Genomic DNA, 21,456 nt, shown 5'->3' on the forward strand with positions numbered 1-21,456 from the left:
CAAGGTAAAAAAAATAATTTATTATATTGCATTTTTTTACATTTTTGAACTAATTGGTCATTTTTAATACTTCGAAGAACTTTTAGATCATTTGAAATGCATTTTACTTTCTTCTTTACCGATAGGTCTGTTAAATCATTTTCTAAGCAAATAAGTCAGTAGTAATTACCTACTGAATAAGTGAATAACAGTGAAGTTTGAATTTTTTAGTTTGGAACAGATTCCAAAGTCCATCCCTCATTCCACTGAAGACTTCACTTCACACAACGGAAGTAATATAAAAGGCTTGACAACAGCTTAGTTTAAGTGAGGACTTTGACCGCTACTGTTCTTTCATCGGTATGAGGGTGTTTTTAGAATTTATGTTTGGAAGAGGGGGAGAACTTTCACCGTTTCCTGGAGAATAGGACGTTGTGTCTCCAATATGGTTCACAAGGGATGTACTGTAGTAGACAGTAGACATTATTTTAACACAAAGATTGCAAGAATGTACGCTGCACCCACAATTTGCTTTGTCATTCGCACTCCCTCATCTGGAAGGTCTGGTAACAAAAGTGAAGAGAGGAAAGAGGAGGAGGAGGAGGAGGAGGAGGAGAAGGAGAATGAAGGAACTGATAATGACCACCCCTGATTGAAACAACTGTAAACCTTTATTAAACTCTGTAGTTTTCTCTTAAAATCTTAATTTTGTTGCCTTTATCTTAGTCAAATTCAAGAAAGTTGCATCCTCTCTCCGAGATTTGCAGGGCAGTCATTGCAACGAGGTGACTAATTTTTAAGACGTTGTGGTGTGAGTACTTTGAATAATATTTGAGGGGCTCACAACCAGAGTGGACCAAGTCCACCAGTGATCAGTTTGTGAATTAATACAATCTCGGATGAAGAAAACTTAGATTTATTCATTGCCATAACAAACAAAGTCCATAACTCATTTGTTACTCCACAGAGAGCAGCATTTCCTATGGAAGGTGGAGATTGCTAAGCGTGAGTCAGGAACTTTAAGACTCAATATCTCAGAACTATTCCAGATGGACTTGGTCCATTCTGGTTGTGAACCCCTCATTTAAATGTCATGTTCTTTTAATTTTATGTAATTTTCCCATTATTTTACGGGCATTTTATTGATCATTTTAAGTAGATTTTGAGGTCATCAACATCCGCCCCCTAGTACTCGTAATTATAATTAGGCATGAGCAATTATGCACTTGACTTAGGGTGTATGAATATCCGACTCTGCCGGCAAACAGCGTGCTTCCAGCCACTACGCGCGGCTGCACACTTGCGGATGAACGTCTATTTGAAATCTCTGTAGAATTCTTAATCTTTTCCATACAACTCATGGAGCCTTCATAGTAGATACTCAACAGCTACTGTTGACCAAGAACTATGAAAGATGATGGCTGACATAAGTTGAAACAAGTCAACTAGGTAATTACAACTTAGTTCATTTTTACACATGAAAGTGGTTATAACTTATTACATCTAACGATATCCCTAAGTGATACAAAGTGTTGGAAGTGTGTAATCAAGATTAAAAATCCTTTCATTTTTTTTTTTTTTTGTATTAATATAGGTCGAATATAGACTTTATACTGAAAAAAATACCATTTCATCATGGAAATCTAATTTTATGTGAGCAAACAACGTAGGTTTCGATGTTTCGAGTACATTATAATTATGATTATGGTATTAATATTGTAAAATATACAATTAAGCATTCAGTAACCATTTATGGTTTCTGAATATTTCATAATATTCTAAATGTAAGAATTGATATCTTCGTTTAGAAATTTGTGCCTCGATCCTAGCGGTGGAGAATAGCTAACATGCGGACACGTTTCGATCTGCATAAACCGTCGGACATTTCAGCTTTGTAAAATAACGTAAGCAAGGGTTTATTGTTAAATTTTCCTCTAACAATATTAAGCATTAACACCATAAAGTTCATTTTAATGTGTGCTATTTTTATGGTATATTATTTTAATACTCCGGAAATCGTATTCCTTGCCTGTTAATAAAATCTGACCACCTGAAACTAAAATTATTTCAGTATCACAACATTACAACTTTAGTCCTTAAGGAGATTCAAGAATAACTTAAAAAGTTGTGTATAAAGTGTAAATTAAAATTAAGGTGACATTTAACATTTAATTTTTAAGGTGACATGTATTTATTTAGCCTGACGAGTTACTCTCTTGGTTTGAATTGTAAATTATTTAAAAATAGCGTGTAAGAGGGTCTTAGACTAGAAATTTTTAGCTTAAATGTAGTTCTGTTTATAAGTATTCATAAGGGTGTAATTATTTGTCGTATTTGAGCTGTTGTATCAGTGAAGCGTGGTGAGTCAGTGAAGTTATGGTTTTACAGCGCAGTGAATAGTTCCGATCAGTGATAATTTATAGTGTAAATGAAATGTGTTCTATAGTGTCAGTGAAATGTGTCCTAAAATGTCAATGAAATGCGTCACAGTGCCACTACAGTGAGTGAGATGAGAGTAAAGTGAAAGACTATTATCAGTACCAATGTGAAACTTATGTAGGGCCTATACATATGTAGGTTGTATTGTAAAATTAGGTTCACTTATTAATTAGGTTATTTTATGTATTATTAATTGTAATTATTGTGTTAAATTGTACTGTGTATTCTTATTGTATTGTGTATTGTATAATTGTATTATGTATTGCATAATTGTATTTGTATTGTATAATTATATTGTGTATTGTAATTTATTGTGTATACCACTGCCACCGGGTGCTTGCCCACTTGCAGAATAAATAAATACAAGTTTAGTTTAGTTTAATTATTATTTTCGGTTTTATATTTTACTTCCATGAGTACCAATAAGAAAGGTAACAGAAATTCATGAACGTGAAATGTAACTGTTTATAACATCTCTAAAAACTAGAAAGGAAACAATATCTGTCCCAAATCTACAGTTTTAAATTATTCAAGTAAAAAAAATTGAATTTCATGTACCATAGTTTAATGTTCTGTTTTATTTAGCTATATTTCATTCCTTTTGAGCAGCATCTTCGTGTAGAATATTCCAATACTATGTTTTAACATCATTGATTGGGGTTTTGTGGGCTACTGTAAATATGTCGCTGCCATTTCGATGGAATTTAACAGTGTCAGTTCGCCACAGCACTGGAAAGCCTGTTAAATGTAAAACAATAACTATTTGTTTTTGGAGTAGGCTATGGCTGAAAGTCCACCGCTTTGTGCTGTGTTATATTATGCATTCCCTATTGATTTCGTGGAATTGTTTTGTTTTAAATTTTAGCCACTAGGTGTAATTTCAGATTAGTTGGAAATGATGGAAACAGAAAGGTAGCCTTGTTATGTAATTCCGTGATATTTGATATTTGCAAGGTAATTGTTCATACTCGATTGCGCATACCTAGAGGCCTGAGAGATCGTAACCCATTCTCCAGGGTTTCACAATAGGGAAATTTTGTTTTTATTCTACAAACTATCCCCAGTGAAAACACCCAACATCGTATAAATATAATATGCAAATATTGTGTGTATTGCAATAGTGAGTTAGCCAGAAACTGTGAACGAATTTCGGGGAATAATCTCTCTCTACATCTGTAGGCCTATACTATTTCGCTGATAATCCGAATTCGAATCCCGGTGGGTCCAAGAGGAATTCTTTGTCAAGAAAAACGATGCTTGGTGGTAGGTTTTCGCGAGGTACTCCCATTTCCCTTGCCATCATTTCACTACTTCCCCATTAGTCATCACCCGATGGTGGCGTGATACCTATCTGATGGACTTCCTTGGACTTCGAGTAAAGTTTTCCGAACTTCTTCAACTAGCTTATCACTGTAGACATCGGATTTTTAGGCACTAAAAATTGCCGTTTTAGGCGCCTAAAATAAGCTCAAAATTTGTAAAATTAGGCTCTATTTTAATGAAAATAGGCATTTTAGGCACATCAAGGTATCATACTTATTTCTTTCACTGAAATTTTTAGTTATACACTAAAATACGCACAAAAAAGTATGTTTAAACATTAAAAAAGAATACTATATTATATTTATAAACAGAGCTGCACAAATTTAATATATTGAAACTAATGAAAAAATGATTATTGATATCAAGATTACTCATTTTAAGTTATTGAAATTCAGTTCCATGCTCAGACTTTATTATAATTATCTGCACAGTACACCACCAGAATTTTTTCTAAATTCTCCACAGTTGACCTTTGCCTTTTGTCACTGAGAATCATTATGAAAGCAGAAAAACTTCTTTCAACCGAAACTGATGTGAGAGGCGCAAATTTTAAATTAGGTACAATAGAAACATCAATACTTACTGGAACATTTACACTTTCCCCCGATATTACTCTTGATATTTTTTCCAACAATGAAAATCCTACATTCTTATTTAATACGTTGTCCCACTTATTTTTTACTTTTTTCCCAGTTTCGCCCAAAGCAGAATGTATGTTCACTTGAGCTTCCTTTACTATTGCTATTTGGCTACAAAGAGATTGTTTTTCACGTTCTAATTGTTCAATGCTTGCAGGTATGAAAGAAAAGTTTGATGTTATGTAGGCAATATCGTTTTTCACTCGTGAGTCATTCAGACAATCTTTCACTGCTTTCACACACGCTGCACTATCAGTTTCAGGTAATTTATCAATAACTGTGACCACTTCTTTAAAATACTTAGAATAATACACCAACGACTGAATCCAGGTTCCCCATCGTGTAACAACCGGCTGAGGTGGGAGTGGGATATCTGGAAAGTTCTCTCGGAATATTGAAATCCTGGATGGGGCTTTACAAAAACATTTTTTTGTGTTAGAAATAAACGAATTGACAAGAGGAAATTCATTCCGGATTGTTTCAGAAACCCTGTGAAGGCCATGTGCTAGACAGGTTACATGCGTGAGGTTAGGATAAAATGTTTTAAGAAGTGGAGCTGCAGCAACCATGTATGAGGCAGCATCAGTACAAAACAACAGAACTTTAGAATCGTCTATATTACCTGAGTATAAAGACTGTAGGCCTTTATTTACAAAATAAGCAATGGCTTGGCTATTCACTTTCGAAAGTTCCTTAACACATACGAGGTGTGGAATCGAAGGTCCATCAGGACTAAGTTTTCCTACTACCATATTTGCTATATACCTATTCATAGGATCCGAGGTTTCATCCACAGAGACCCATATGTAAGAATCACCTATATCCTCCCGAATGGAAGCTAAAGTTTCATTGTATATTCTGTCTAAGTAATTTTTTCTTAGGGTCGACTCAGATGGGATATTTTGTTTGCAGTATTTTTGTAAAAACTGTCTTAAAAACGGATTTTCAATTGCATTCCAGGGAATGTTAGCAGCAACAAACGCTCTGGTTAAATCAGCATAGAAATTGCTGCTGAGATTGGATGAAGTAGGCTGTGTTAGTAAAGTTTGTTGCAGTTGATTTTTCTGCTGAGCTTTAGCCTTATGAGCCGCTCCTTGCACATGCTGCTTTAGGGGCACTTCTTTTCTTGCGAAATCTAAAAATGTAAAGTAAACTGAATTAAAATAAAATCCTAATTGTTGTATTGCCGTATTTCTATCACAAAGTTAGTGGGTTCGAACAATCAAAATTTTAATGACCTGCAAATACTTTAACTATCGGAATTTAAAAGGTTAAAGTGTAGTGGTCTTAAAAAGAATTACACCTCAGGATAGCTCAGTCAATGTATAAATATTATAGGCCTACTCATTAAAATTAATAGAATTTATTTATTTCAACTATTGTTACATACCTGTTTGCTACAAATCTTGCAGAATATTATTTTTCCATCATAAGTGAATTCTGAATATTCTGTTAGCCATTGCCGGATCAATGTAGATTTTGCACTTATATTTTTCGGCATTATCGCGTTAAACTTCACAGGAAAACGTCCTACCGCTCAAAACTTCTCAACACAAATAAGGTTAGGGAAAGAGCAACAGTTAACGAGCATTCAAATGAACCGTTGTTATTGAGATTCAATTGGACAAAAATACAAAGTTCCACTTATTGTTGCATTTCCTGGTAGTGTTAACACTAGGAGGGTCATTCTTTTAAATATTTTGTAACGGTTTACCCTACTAATTCGCAGTTTTACGACTTTTCATAAATATTTCAAAAACACTCTTTCTCCAAAAATTGTGATTTTATGACACTCCGAAGGGCAGTACAGACCGAAAACAGTCATTTTTATAGTATAGTATATCTCTGAATCGGTAGCAGCACATGTTGTGATTGTTGCCTGCTTCAAAACTAAGGTTGGTTCTTTGTCGGCATTTATGCCTCCAAACATGTTAATTTCGGTGAAATCTATTGCGAGTGTCGTGAGATTCAAAACATTTTGTTTCCTTTATCAATGGTTTCATGGCCGGTGTGAAGCAAACTTTCCACTTTTTAAATGCCTTAAATTTCGCAGTGAATGCATGTACAAATTATAAAAAGTAAGAGTAAAATGCGAAACTTTACAGTGAGTTAGGCATTTTTAGGCGAATATTAACAAATTAGGCTCTAATAACCGTTTTAGGGCATTTTAGGGCACTATAAAACTCTTTGAATACCTTTCAATTTCCATGAAACACAAATATTAATAATTATTTTTACTTTTCTCCTAAAGAAACAAAATAGGCATTTGCCCTAGAATCCGATGTCTGCTTATCAGATATCCTCTGTTTTCCACTTGAAAATTCCCTTTTGACGCTTCCAGTAGCAAGAAATTTGTTTATAATGATTTGTTAGTCTTTCTATCAGGTGCATTTTTCTCTACACATGTCTAAAGTTTCGTTGCATTAATATCACTGTTTTTAACTCAGCAAACCATAAAACAGTTTGCGGACGTTCTTGCGCGGTAACGCTATTTTAATTTCAACAATGATAATGCAATTTTCTGGACATTAAGGAATAATTTACGGCTTACGATCAAAACTTAGACAGTTTTATTACCTTGTAACATACACATCAGATTCGTATAAGGTATCTACTTTATTTTATAGACAATTAAAATTGGCTACGTTCTTATGTGAACACGGTGCATTTTAGAGTTTAGACCATATACTCGCGTACCAGTGGCGGCTCGTGATAAAATATTACGTGTGTTCACAATTGTGTGTTCCAAAACCGAAGAGAATTTGAAATCGTACGTTTAGCCTAATATGAAATGTCATGATTCCAATGTTTCACTGTCAAAAAAACCGTATATAAATTCAAAACATATAATAATAATAATAATAATAATAATAATAATAATAATAATAATAATAATAATAATAATAACAATAATAATAATGAAACCCAGTCTTTTATTTTCAATTTTTTCTGGTAAATCAGTTTACCCAGTTCTTTACTGTTCAAAATTGCTTGAACAGAGTTCATTGTTTACGTTTGTTAAAAATTAATACATACCATATTGCCGTTATTTACAAAAGCGTGTGTTCAGTAATATATTTTGGTTTACAACACACTGATATATTGTAATCCCATCCATATAGATCGATTACTATGAATACATGCCAGTAAATATTATTCTTAAATAATATATACCACTATCACATTCAGCCAGCACGTGTTTGAAAGCCAAACTATGCTATTATGCTATAGTTTGACAACTTCAACTGAAACCCCGTAAAACACGCCAACTTCTGGAATCTCTTTCTTTCTTCTCTCTCCCTCGCTCCTCGTCATTCAGTCACCAATCACTACGTGGGCATCGCGACCAATAGAAGAACCACTCTCCAGTATTACCACAATCATTTTTGCCTCGACTGTCGGCTAGGAAGGTTCCATTATGCTAGCATTGCAGGCAACTAGTCAACCTTTTAATGCTTTTGTTAGCAGGTTTGACAAACTGTGAGTGGACCTGCAAGTACATAGTGCATAGTGCTCTCTCCCTTTCTCTCGTGCTTTCTCACTTGCTCCTCCCCAAGACAGCCAGCGCTCACTTAGTAACTCGGTGAGGGTTTCAGTTCGATTTGTCAATCTATAGACACTAAAGTATAGTAATTCACAAACTACTCTCTCGTAGCAGCACTGTACACACACCCATATAAAGTAAACGTTCCGGCAGTGAGAAATCCTGACACCTACAGGCTTAAACACAGACTATTAAATTTCCTCCTCGAGATATATAGCACGTGAACAATAGGCATCGATGCATCTGACATCTGTAGGATAGATTCACTGTTCACTTAACGCTTTGTGCTCTTGACGAGTCATAAGCGACCAGCGAAAGACAATTTCTCCCGCGCATGCGTTTAATTCCTGTAACCTCCTTGAAAAGAGCACGGCTTGTACGTGAACGCATGTTGCCAAGTTTATACAAGATGCGGGAAGTTTAAAATACTCGATTCTGATATTATACAGGGACATCATTTTATTTTTACTAACATTTTTAATATTAACCTGGCTATATCTTTGTATTAAAGGTCTAGAACCGGAAACACCGCTTGCTACCCCTTCCAAGACTGGAGTTCGATGATACTGACGTAAAATACAAATCACTTTACTAAGTATAGGAGGGAAGAAAAGCAGTTCATCCATTTATGTAAACTAGGAAATATCGCAATTTTGAGTTTGATAATTTTCATTAGGTTTTTGTTTAATCAAAATACAGAACAGTATTAATACTTAGTGTTTTTACTCACGAATTGAGTTATCCATTCGGACGTATTAATTATGCAGTGTATATTTTACTGTTACAGCACATTAGCGTACAATATAGAAAATGAAGTTAAATTGAAAAATAATCATAATATGGATATTTAAACACATTTTTTAAAATGGTGGCCGTTCATTTCGATACAGGCTTCAGTTCTTTTGTGCATATTATCGCACTATAGACTATTTCGTACGAGTAACTCATGTTGAAATAATTCTGTACCTACTCTATAAAAGAGTACCTTACGTACTGTAAATTCACTCTTCACTTCTGCCCGATCCGAAAAAATAAAATTACTCAGAAATACTATCTACTGTCCGTTAAAATGGTTTTGTCGCAGGGTCGTAGAAAAGGGGGGGGGGAATCACGTGGCAGTTAATTACTTAACGAGGCCCTTTTATTTAAGTTATTTTAAACAGTTGCATAATATTATGTAGACGTCCAATTCCTAAAAGAAATTAATGTTTTCAGAAAAGAGCTAAGACAGCCCAGCTACTAGACTTTACAGAGGGGCGAACAGTAAGTAGGTGGGGGAAACCGGGATGCGACGTAGGCAAACGGACGACAGTACCTGTGCGAAAATATGATTCAATATTGAAAGCTCTTTCGTCACTGGAAAACGCGAACATATTTCTGGAACATACTATACTCACTAACTCAATACTGCATACGCGGCCTCGGTTCTGCGTGGAGGACGGTTGGAAGTTTACTAGTAGAGGGGGTGGGAGTGAAGTACATTCAAAAACTCAGGTACAATAAAAATTGAAGTAAAAATAAAATAATGTCCCTGTACATCCCCACTACATCGATACGGTATTAAATAATAAAACTAGTCGTACATTAATGAAAACAAGGTGTTCACGTGCTCTTGTGCTCTTATTGACGCACCGCCACTCTCGCGTACACACTTCAAACTAGAACAATTTTATTATTAAAATAAATAGAAATTTTGAACTAATTTTTCTTGTAGAAACTATATTTTTCTAGATTTCAGTGGTTCATTCTTGCATACTTTGTTTTCCAAATGTAATGTATTTGTTATCACTTGGCTGTTGCAGTATGTGCGTCTGGCATATGACACGAGGCCAGAACTTATCATGCAACTCTTCACGAGGGAGTGGAGCTTGGAGCTCCCAAAGCTGCTTATCACAGTTCAAGGAGGCAAAGCAAACTTCGAGCTACAAACAAAGCTTAAGAAAGTTCTACGTAAAGGCTTGCTTAAGGCTGCCAAGACCACCGGAGCATGGATTTTCACAGGGGGCACAAATACAGGTCTTACACTTTTAAAGATGAAATATTTAATTAATATAGGAATGCTATGAATTGCTGACATTCTTAGCAAATCTTCTACCGCCGCTGTTATACAGGTTGTTTCCGAGGTGGTGTTACAAACTTTCAGGGATGATGGCGAAGGCCACATGTATCAATTTGAGATAAGGAACCATGGTTCGGAAATGACTGAGTCGAAAGTTATAAGCAAAAATAGTTGTGTGGAAATGGAATTGTAATTTGGCACCATGTGCCCTCCTTCCCTTAACCTTTGGAACAGTTATGGGACAATGGTATAGGCCGGTTGTCTCCTACGTGGGTAGGCCGGTTGTCTCCTACGTGGGTACTTGACCCGATACAATCTGTGAGTTTGTCTACTGTTCCCATTGGCTCATCCGTATTCGAAAATCAGGTCTACTTATTCCGCTCTCGTGTACTCCTCCATTTCACCAGGACTGATCGACTGGACACTGCAGCTTGTAAACATACTCTGCTGTGTACAGACGTGCATATCAGGACCGATCATGTCCGTTAAACATTACGCTATCTGCATTGCTTTAGTGTAGTTTCCTGTCCCCATCCCTCAGACAACACACTGAATGGAATACCGTAAGTAGACAACGTAAACAACGTCAGATGAATACAGTATGTGTAAGATGTACAGATAAATACACATAAATAAGGTGTACAGAGGAATAAAATTATTCCATTTCCACACAACTATTTTTGCTTGTAACTTTCGACTCGGTCATTTCCGGAAAGGGTTCCTTATCTGAAATTGATACATGTGCCCTTCGCCATCATCCCTGAAAGTTTGTAACACTACCTCGCAAACATCCTGTTATGTGTTGCAATTTCGTTAAAATGATTTCTTCATTTTTTTTTCCATTTGTAAAAATGTTCACGTATCAGATTCAATTAGTGCATACTATTCTTACATCAGCTCACAACCCTGAGAGGTGGAACTGGAGGGTAGTTTCCACATGAATTCCAGAAACTGCCTGTCATTAGTAGTGATTGTGGATGACTTTACACTCCTGATCACATATAACAGACATGGAAATTCTCATGTTGTAAAATTGCAACATATAAAAGAGAACAATCACTAGGATTTCCACTATCGGAAATGAACTTTTGGTAACGACCGCTAGATGGAAGTATTAATCCATGCATTTCCATCAGGGTTATAACGTGACTTCTTTTTCAGTCGCTAGATGGCAGCATACATAAAGCGAATGTCAGGTAATTTATAGCGAATCCTCGGCCTAATCTCGCCAAATATCATCTATCACCAATTCTATTGACGTTAAATAACTCAATAGTTGATACAGCGTCGTTAAATAACCAAAAAAAATGGTCCTTTAAAGAAGCATCTAACTTTTCCGAGAAGTTTAGGAGGACTTTAAAAACATCCAGGTTGCTCGAATCTGCACTTTCATCGTGGCCTCGAAGTGCTAGTTCGAATGCGCCGCAAAATTTAATGCACATAACGGTTTTCCAAGATTTTTTCATTATGTATCTTTATGTTCAGGTCATAAGCATTATTAAGCCGTCCACTTTTCCTAAAATATTGAACTCTAGGAGAGAATAAATGTGTGACTGCTCACTTTCATATTTATTTATTTTATGACTTAAGTGCGCCAAATCACTGACACCAAGCTTTACCTAAACGACATTTCATACAAGTTGAGAGGATGCGAACTCGTTTCTTTCCCCTTCTACTGTCCCTGAGTCGTCTGTAACAGACCGGTAGCTATTACCTCTTACACCTGCACCCCCCAAGTTGTACACACAAGAAAATAAAATATTAAATAAAGTACATAAGTGGATATAGAATACAGTGACACAGATGTTTGACAATTACATGTTTGAGTATATTTTAGTGTCGTTCTTTCAATATTTTCAACTAATAATTAATTATATTAAGGAATGCTAGTTTGTATTATGAAGTCAGGGGGGAGTGACACAGTGCAGATTGTCCCATTGTGTATGTTTAGAGTAGCAACTAGCAGTGAAGAAAACATTCATCTTCTGCTGTCAGTAGCTTTTTAATATGCCAGTTGATATAAACAGAAATAAAATGAAATATAAATGCTTAGTATAGATTTTCGAAATATAGATTACCGGTAAAGCTTTTCAATTATAAGAATTTTCACTATGTTCAAAGTCAATTATCCGAATGTTAGTAAGATAGACAGTAGAATCTTCCCGTTCACGGATGGTAAAGAGTGTGAGTAGAGGGGAAAGCCTATCAACCAAACTGAAATGGGGATTAATTAGGTTTGCCTCCTTCCTTCTCAAGTAACAAGCATGGAAAACAGTACAAACGATTGGTCGCCTCAGAGCCGCAAATCCATGCATTTCTTTCATGAACACCACACTCAAATTAAATTATCTTTTAAAATCTTTTTTTTTTTTATTACCTACACAATATTGAGTTGAGATATTTGTCTACCGATTTGTTTTAATTTTAACTTCTTACCCAACGATAAGTTAGAAAACAGCAGTTTTTCAACTCTCTAACTTTACTATCCAACCTCGCAGGATGCCTTGGCACGAATGACATGTGCTTATAGGGAAGCTACCCACACCATCTCGCTTCTAAGAGTCAGCCAGTCTTTCTCCCACTGACGTGTCGTAGAACATGCTCCTAAGCAGACGACAAATTTAATGTAATTTTTCTGCCGCAGTGCAAGAATGCTTGGAAGCAAATAATTCTGCCACGTTCTTTTTCTATTGTTGTAATATAATATACATATATAGTGAGGTTAGTTGGGGACGCTCGAGTTTTCGTCCAGAGCCAGGTCGTCTTCTGTACATACACACACACACACACACACACACACACACATACAGTGAGGGAAGTGGGGAAAAACCAGAGGCGGTATGCTACCCGAAGATTTTCCCGGCATACTTTGATTTAAAAAAAGGCATACCCCCTCCCTAACAACATACACATACATGATGTATACAATAAATTGTTTCGTCCAGTCAGTATAACGAGAATCTCTGAAGCTTACGCAACACATTAAATTTCTTAATAAAATAATTTCAAGTTACTTCACTTATTTACTAGATTATTTTGCGATGTTCATTGAGACTTATCATTTAAAATAATGTTAAAGCTTTTAAAGTGCCTTATTTAATTATTTATAAAAAGTGGAACAACATAAAAAATGACAGTCACTAAATTGGCAACAATGGCCATCACAAGCTACAGGCCACAGCCTTCTATACTTGAAACACATTCTTTGTAAGCCAGGGGTTGACTTATCAAACAAGCGTATCTAAATCAGTTATCTCAACATTATAGAACTCAACGATCTAAATATACTTTGAATACAGTTCCAGAAGGTTGTGGTTTAGATTTACGAAGCAAACAGATAGTAGGCCTACTCTTTGCTGTGAAGAAATATATGCATCACATTTTTTCAGTGACGGTATGTCATTTTTCACTAATAGTATGTTTTCTGGCCATAGAAACCGCTGGCGGTTTCCATACTGGCGCATATCGTCTCACTTCCCTCACTGCATACATACATACATACTGTACATACATACATAATTATTTATTTGTTGAATACTGTTCTACTACATTTTTACTGGGGGTTCACGGGTTCAAATGCTCTGATAGAGTAACCGCCACTGCTATAAAGGCAGAATTAATGAAATATATAATAGTGGTAAGCACAATAAGCCTCAGGCTGAGATGCGAGCCTTCGGGCCCTTTCTTTGTCAAAAAAAATGGCCGACGGCATTTACCATAGCAAAATCCGTTTTCTGTCGAATTCTCTGTATAAATAACCTGGCGGGAAAGTTGCATGTGTAATGCAGTCCTTAATGAATTTGTGTATAATTTACGAACTTGTAGATACCGGTACTGTGGCTGAGAACATATTAAACGTTTTTCACTCATACGTGTTGTACATAATGCACTGAAATTGATGTAGCCTACAGGGCATTTACTGTGTCACTGGTTCATTGCATGTGAATGTTAACAGGTGTGACAAGACAAGTTGGTGATGCTCTGCTGCTGGAACGGTCCCAACGTAGTGGACGAGTGATCAGCATTGGAATAGCTCCCTGGGGTATTGTTGAAAATAACCATGAGCTTTGTGGGCACAATCGTGATGTCCCTTATCACTCCATATCGTCTCCCAGGTACTGACCAAGGTAGCTGGGCCCACCAGAGGCGTCATCAATTTCTGATACCGCTTATTGCTTCTTGCTTGCATATTAAATGGCTCTTTATTTTCTTCTTAATAGATAAAATACAAAACATATTAATTATATATTAAATAGTTGAGGAAAGAAATAAAACACCAAAGAAATCTTAAATGGGAAGAGAAAGATTATTATGTTTACATGTTACTTTCATTAAGAAGAAAAAGTTCAATACTGGTACGAAATTAATATTTAGTTTTTTACACAGGATTTCTGATATAAGTCTCAATTGAAAACATTCTTTCGTACTTTTATTGAATTTCGTAATACTGTGATAACCTTCAAAATACCAGTACTGGTACCACATTGAATATGATTCATACACAAAATTGTTCATTAAATTTAATTCATAGAAGAGGAGGTTGAAGTTGAAGTAGGTAAGGTTATTCTTTAAGTATTTTGTGCTCCATTCTATTTAAAATGTTTTGCTAGATTTTTTTAAAATTTATTGAGTACCGGTATAACTTATCTGTAGAGGCTATACAAGAACACATACATATATTGTACAATGAAATTTAAAAAGTCATGAAACTACTGTCTATGGAAAACATACAATATCTCAAGAATTAAGAAAGAAAGCAAAATAAGAACAAACAATAAAACATAAAGTTTTGGGCAGAAAGAAGAAAAAAGTTTGAAACCATGAAATAAATAAATCAAGTTAGAATTAAAATTAATAATCTTCTCAAAAACGTCTTTTTAAACAATTTCTTAAAAAACCGGTAATTTGGTAAAATTCTGTATTGTAAAGGAAGTTGGTTTAAAGTCGTTATTAAAAAAATGCTTAATTCCTTTCGTCCCATAAGTTACTGAGGCATGCTGATTTCTGAGTGAAACTTCACAAATGTAAATGCTAATGTGATTGAAAAAATATATATATAATTCTGAAATATAAGTAAATTCTGCTTTTCTCTCCAAAGGGAAACATTTCTGAGAATAAAAATTATGAAATTGCTTCTTAGACCAGTCGCAGAAATGCCTCACATTTATTATAAAGAGAAAGAATAACAACATTTTGAAAACATATTGCAACTTTTGACGAAGGATTCAAGCTAAACCTACTATGTGGTAATATTATAAAATTACATCACAATTATTTACATTTTTATGATACGCTTTGGAAACATGCACATATAAGCTTCTAGTTTTTACATTTATATTCCCAATCTTCTCTTCATAGGCGTAGACCTATATGTTACAATATCATAATTAATATTCATGTAGTCCACATCTGTGGAGTAACAGTCAGCGCATCTGGCCGCGAAACCAGGTGGCCCGGGTTCGATTCCCAGTTGGGGCAAGTTACCTGGTTGAGGTTTTTTCCGGGGTTTTCCCTCAACCCAATATGAGCAAATGCTGGGTAACTTTCGGTGCTGGACCCCGGACTCATTTCACTGGCATTATCACCTTCATCTCATTCAGACGCTAAATAACCTAAGATGTTGATAAAGCATCGTAAAATAACCTACTAAAAAAATAGATATTCATGTAGTTTCTTTCTTTGAATTAGTGGTTTGGAATCTTAAAAATCAAAGTGTCACTCTGCCATAAGAAATATGTTAAGCTTTCATAAATGAGAAATCTTTGATCTTCTTACATTGTATTTTAAAATCCTTATTCATTATCATTAGTTGGATCTTGTAATTACAATGAGGGCAATGAGGCATACTTTCCTGCATAAGATTAATTTCAAGTTTGTGTTATACAATATTGGATTACGTACCGGTATTGTATAATAGCCTGTAGCAATATATACTGTACGTACTTTTAGTTTACTTATAAGTTTATGCTATTTGAATAGCGAAACCCCTTTTTACTTTGTTCTGAAGTTTCGCTCGTATTTCATAATACCAGTATTTAAGTAAATTTGTAAGCGTTGTAATCAATATGGTGTACCAGTACTGTTTATTTTACTTTTACCAGAAAGATTTCAGTCCTTAATTTTATGAATTCGTAATATTACAAATATACTTTTCTGCCTGGTTTATATTACTGAATGACTTAGGTAAATAAGACTTCGTCCATATAGTCGTAATAGGCTATATTATCTAGAACAAGCAAAATAGATAATAGTGTAAAGCTATTTTATGAAATTTATTTAATTAAGTTAGTTTTATATAACTTTAATTAATTAATCGAATAGTTTTTACTGAAATATCTGCAGATTTATAAATTTACTATATACCGATATTTAGAATGTCAGAAAATTAAATCTGTCAGAAACTGATGGTCAAATAGTTGTTAATAAATTAACTGCAACGAGTTTATACCAGTACTCTATTTCGACATATCAAAATAGAATAATCCGTTGTATAAAGTCATTTAAAAGTTACTTCAAACTTCAAAGTGTTATAAATATTATAATATTTGAAGTACCAGTACTATTTTTTGCTTTTCCGTTGTCACTATTTTGTTGATTAAAACATTGTTTTTTTGGTATACTGCTACAAAAATTTTGAAGCTTCAAGCCGTGGTTCTATCATTAAATGTTAGGATTGAGCTTGTCCTATGTTATTATGAAAGCAGTAAGGACCTTTCTCAAGGTCTGAGAAAATTTAAAACACTTAACAATATAAGCGAAGGCTCATATTTCATTTGTAATTACCAGCATGGAGATTTAATCAGGAAGTTTGAAGAAAATGATTCTGTTACTGATAAGTGATAAGAATAAATCTGGAAGAACAAAGGTAATCAATGATGTCACATGTATTGTATTGTATTGTATTGTATCATATTGTATTTATTTATGTTCCATGGTATTCGTACATCACTTCACAACTAGGATATGGAACATGTCAAAAAATCTTAGTAGTACTATGAAGTCTTAATTATAATCACAGTCTAGTTGAAATGTGTACAGAGTTTTATAATATAGTAGTACAAGAGATTATTATTATCGATACTTAATACAAGACAGAAATATTCATGCAGCATTGTTAAATGTCATAAATTCACCTACAGAATAGAAAGTGTGAGAAATTAGATACTTCTTTTTTACTGCCATATAACACATTCCTTTTTGTTAGCACGATAGATTTGCCGATGTTGCTAAGGTGCTGAAGACAAGTACGGTAATGAAATAAGTAGAAATAAGTATTATGGAATTAGTGTAGTGTTAATCAGGTATCCAGACATCAGGCGGAGAATTCTAAGAAAACATTTGTCTGTACCCATATAAACTAAAATCAGTGTCTTCGAAGAAGACAACAGTGGAATAATAGAGACTGTTACAGTAAACTGGGGCACTCCTACAGTATTCTACAGAACTTTGTCTACTCTAAAATGAGGAATCACGACCTGGAAAACATAATCTTCATGCAAGATGGCGCACCACCCCACATCTACACTCCTGTAACTAATTAATTAGACGGATCTTTAACGATCATGTCATCATTAGGCACTTTTTAATAGTATGGCCTCCACAATCTCCAGATCTCAATCTGGCTTGCTTTTAGTTATGGAGTTAATCTTGAAGAAAGAGTTATTATGGACACCTCTCGCAAGAAACTGAGAATAATTCAAGACATTTTCTGCAAAATGGTGTGCATGGTGTTGCAGAAAGAATGGTTTTTGTTAAATAAGAGAACAACAGACATATTCTCAGTGTTTAGTAAAAGCCAAACGCCATTTTCCCCTAATATAGTAATGTTTGAAGTGACTTTTGAATAACCCTATATTTTCACTGATTGCACCATTTTTTTCTTAATTTTGTGTATATCCGTCATCTCATTGAATCTCATATCTAACGTACCATTGTTGTGTCTGAAGAAAATAAAGGGAAAAATGGGTGAAATAAATGTAAAAATTGCAATGCATTTTCTTTGCTCATCTATTGTAATATATATTTTAAAACCATGTCATCCACGAGCATTATGAATCGGTGTTTTTTAAATTGTTATCGAAAATTTTAAATGTGTACTAATTGGTGTTTCAGATTTTGATTATTCCTGCTGGTGTGGCTATTTTATCTGTACAGAAGAGCAGACAGGATGCTTGCTTCTGTGTATTATTTATAGCAATTCAAACAAGCTGCTTATGGCTTGGTGTAAGCTAATAACTTATAGAGTTTTAGTTAGTAAAGCACAATGGTTTGCATGATAACTAGAAATAGATATGTCTGCTTTGTATACTGAGTTCTAGCACCTGCGTGAAGGTGTTTTGAGTGACAGCATTGTTCAAAGTATCCTCGAACTAAGTGCATAAATTGGAAGTTGAATACTATGAGCCAATCAATGAAATCAGGTTTTACGAATATCTAGACATAAAAAATATTAGAATAGAACTTTACAATGGAATTGTATTTCAGACCTTGCATTGTTACAAAAGAAATAATTTGATAATGATAAGTAACCGGAACCATATATCAAAGAAATATTAAAATGACTCCATTACGAAAACATTACGTACAAAATAAGAGAGAGAAAGCGAAAATAAAAACAAATTGACTGTCACATTTTCCCCAAGTTAGCTTTCATTCGAGTGTTCTTATGCAAGTGACTTTCACAATAGAATTTGTATAAATTTGTCTTACACATGGAAAACTTCCTGCTTCTAGAGTGTTAACTCATATTCTTAAATGATTTAAGATTATCCAATGACATATTTTATTAATGTTTTGTCTTGCATATTTTGTGATGGTAACCATGAACTGCCAAGTGTATGTCATAGATCTTGATTTGGTTGTTTCCATCCTCTATTCATCATCGTCTGTACAGTAAAACTCTGGCCATCTCTTCTCTTTTCAGGCGTCTTTCTAGTAGGTGGTCTGATGAGTTGGCGGTAGAGGACAGTGAGAGTCTTCAAGTAGAAAAGTTTTCTTGGCCAGTTCGTAAGCCAGCTGGGAAGGTGTAAATTTCGAGATACCAAGGACACATTTCAAGAAATAATGGCTGGGTCTTTGAGGCTTAGTTTATCACACATTAATTCTAGGCCGTAACTATTATAGGGACAATTTTGCAGTATAAAAGTACCATGGCACTGCCTAATGAGAGCATAGGAATGTTCTTTATTTCGGCTGCAGCTCTGTCCTGTATATGAATGCGATATGACGTTGTTCTTGGTTGTAGGGTGATCCCTAAATACTTGAAGGAGTTGACAGTCTCAAGTGGTTGATGCTTGTGCGTTATTGAGTCCTCTTTTGCAAGTCGGCCCCCCTTTCTAAAGACCATCTGGAGTGTCTTCTTTTCATTTATGAATGAATGAAATGAAATGCGCACAATGCGCATAGGATTTGTAGTTTAGTGTTTGCAGAAGTTTGTGAGCGAGGTTTTCCTTTCACGGCAGTTTTCAACGTGATATCGTTCACACGGCTTCTGACACAGTTCACACACACATTCGTCGTTGGGTTCGTGGAATCTCTTGGTGGCACAGATCTTATGGTGAAAACTATGTACTGCGTAACGGGTCACTATGTGTCTCAGTTTGTAGTTTGTGTTTGCCCAGTCTCTGGTTGTCATGGCGTCTGTTATGTAGAACTCACTCCAGATGGCGTTCTTCTTTCCTCTGAGTACTTCAAGGGCTTTCTCGTATGCTGGGGTGTTCGGCATGCAGAGTTGTGTTCTAATATCTTCGATGAAGAAGCGTTCCTTCATTAGTTCGTATGTTAGTCTGAGAGTGTTGTTCTTCCTACTCATAGTACTCTTTTCATGAAGGATGATTTGACTCGTTCAATTTTCCCCATGTCGCTGACTGTTAAGTTTCCCCATATGATATTTAGTCCGTAGGTTGCTATTAGTGCTATAGCTGACCTAAATAAGGTCATTGCGGTTTTTGTTTCTAGTTGTTGCAGATTCTTGATATTGTACATAGCTTTTATTGCAGCGGCTGCTCTTTCTTGAATGTGGATTCTGTATGATTTTGATGTTGCTTGAAGTGTTACTCTTAAATATTTAAATTTTTGCACTACCTCAAGTGGCTCGTTCTGCAGTGTCAGGGTGTCTTTTTTTTCTTTGTTTGCCGCCGTTTCTGAAGTTCATTTGTTTTGTTTTCTCGTGATTTATCTGTAGGCTGTTTTCCTCGGCCCATCTCACGAGTTTATTTAGGACCTGTTGTAGTTCTTCTATGTTGGACGGTCCTATCGCCATGTTTCTTTTCATTTATGCATAAATGATTTTTGTCCGCCCATTCTGTCAAAACATTCAAGGTCCTTTGAAGATCTTGTTTATGTGATGACTGTGTTCTTTATGTGAATCACATTGTAACAGATACCACATAAAAAATGCAGAAATTTGTCTATTTCTATGAAAGAATATAGCAAAGTGTAAACACTCAACAATATGCATGTTAGTGTGCTCTTCCTCTCATCATTAATGTATTGGCTGTATGTCTGTCCATTTCCTTATTCGTAGGTATTGATGTTCCCTTTTTGGATGTTATGAAGGCACATAGGTGGCATGGAAGTACAGCTTCTTATTTTCATACAAGAATGAGGTTGTGTGTTGTGTGATCAGTATCATGTTCCAGAGAAAGAACAGGATAAGAAACTGATTGGACTCTGGGGCCATTCTGGAAGTTTGGCAACATGAAAAATTTCACCGTTTAAAAAAATTCCTAAGGCAGACATGAATATTTTAAAAGCTCTTTTCATTGTTTTGGAATACACCTTCCAACTTCATGTATTTACTTCTTATTGTAAATTAATTGTTAGGGAAGAAAGTGCAAGGCTAAAAATTCACCTGCAAAGGCAAATACTTTTTATAAACACAGGCAAACCCACTGTATGTGTATGTAGTCGTTTAGAGCTAGATCTGTTCAAAATCACGTGAGGACAGATATCTCGCATGTTGTACGTAGTGATGGAGAATGCCTCGTTTGCCGTAGTAGTGACGGGTGTTCTGCTGCATTAATCTTGAGCATTGTCCAAGATCGATGTAACTGAATACTTATAATTGTGACGAGGATTAATTATATCCAGGAACATAAACTCTTATCCTAACTATGAATTTGTTTTAGGTCGAAGTATGCAGTTCTGAATAATCGCCATGCATATTTCTTATTGGTTGACAATGGAACTTCAGGGAGGTACGGTGCAGAACTTATTCTAAGAAGGAAACTAGAGAAATACATATCCATTCAGAAACTGCATCCAGGTACAGGTTTTATGTTTTATATTTGTAACATTTAATTTATTTGAGAACTGCAATTCAGTGTTTTTCATCGGCTCTCCATCCTTTAAATTTGCTCCAAAAAAGAATTATAAAAATTTGTCTATATAAACTTTTTGATTACCCAACAAAATTAATTTTTCAGGAATTTGGTTTATCAAACAACCATAATGCTGGATGTTTTACTAGCTTA

General features: G+C 35.1%; 1 protein-coding gene across 4 annotated transcripts in view; it reads left to right on the forward strand.

Annotated features, from left to right (window-relative positions):
* Window positions 1–21,456, forward strand: part of Trpm (transient receptor potential cation channel, subfamily M) — a 774,810-nt gene that overhangs the window by 719,216 nt on the left and 34,138 nt on the right. For all 4 annotated transcript variants that reach the window (XM_069815677.1, XM_069815675.1, XM_069815674.1 and 1 more), the window contains 3 exons: window positions 9,726–9,939; window positions 13,938–14,097; window positions 21,112–21,248. In XM_069815677.1, the coding sequence (XP_069671778.1) occupies window positions 9,726–9,939; window positions 13,938–14,097; window positions 21,112–21,248 (511 nt within the window). The remainder of the gene's footprint in view (window positions 1–9,725; window positions 9,940–13,937; window positions 14,098–21,111; window positions 21,249–21,456) is intronic.

The sequence above is a fragment of the Periplaneta americana genome, chromosome 17 (assembly GCF_040183065.1).
Source record: "Periplaneta americana isolate PAMFEO1 chromosome 17, P.americana_PAMFEO1_priV1, whole genome shotgun sequence".
In the NCBI taxonomy this organism is placed as follows: domain Eukaryota; kingdom Metazoa; phylum Arthropoda; class Insecta; order Blattodea; family Blattidae; genus Periplaneta; species Periplaneta americana.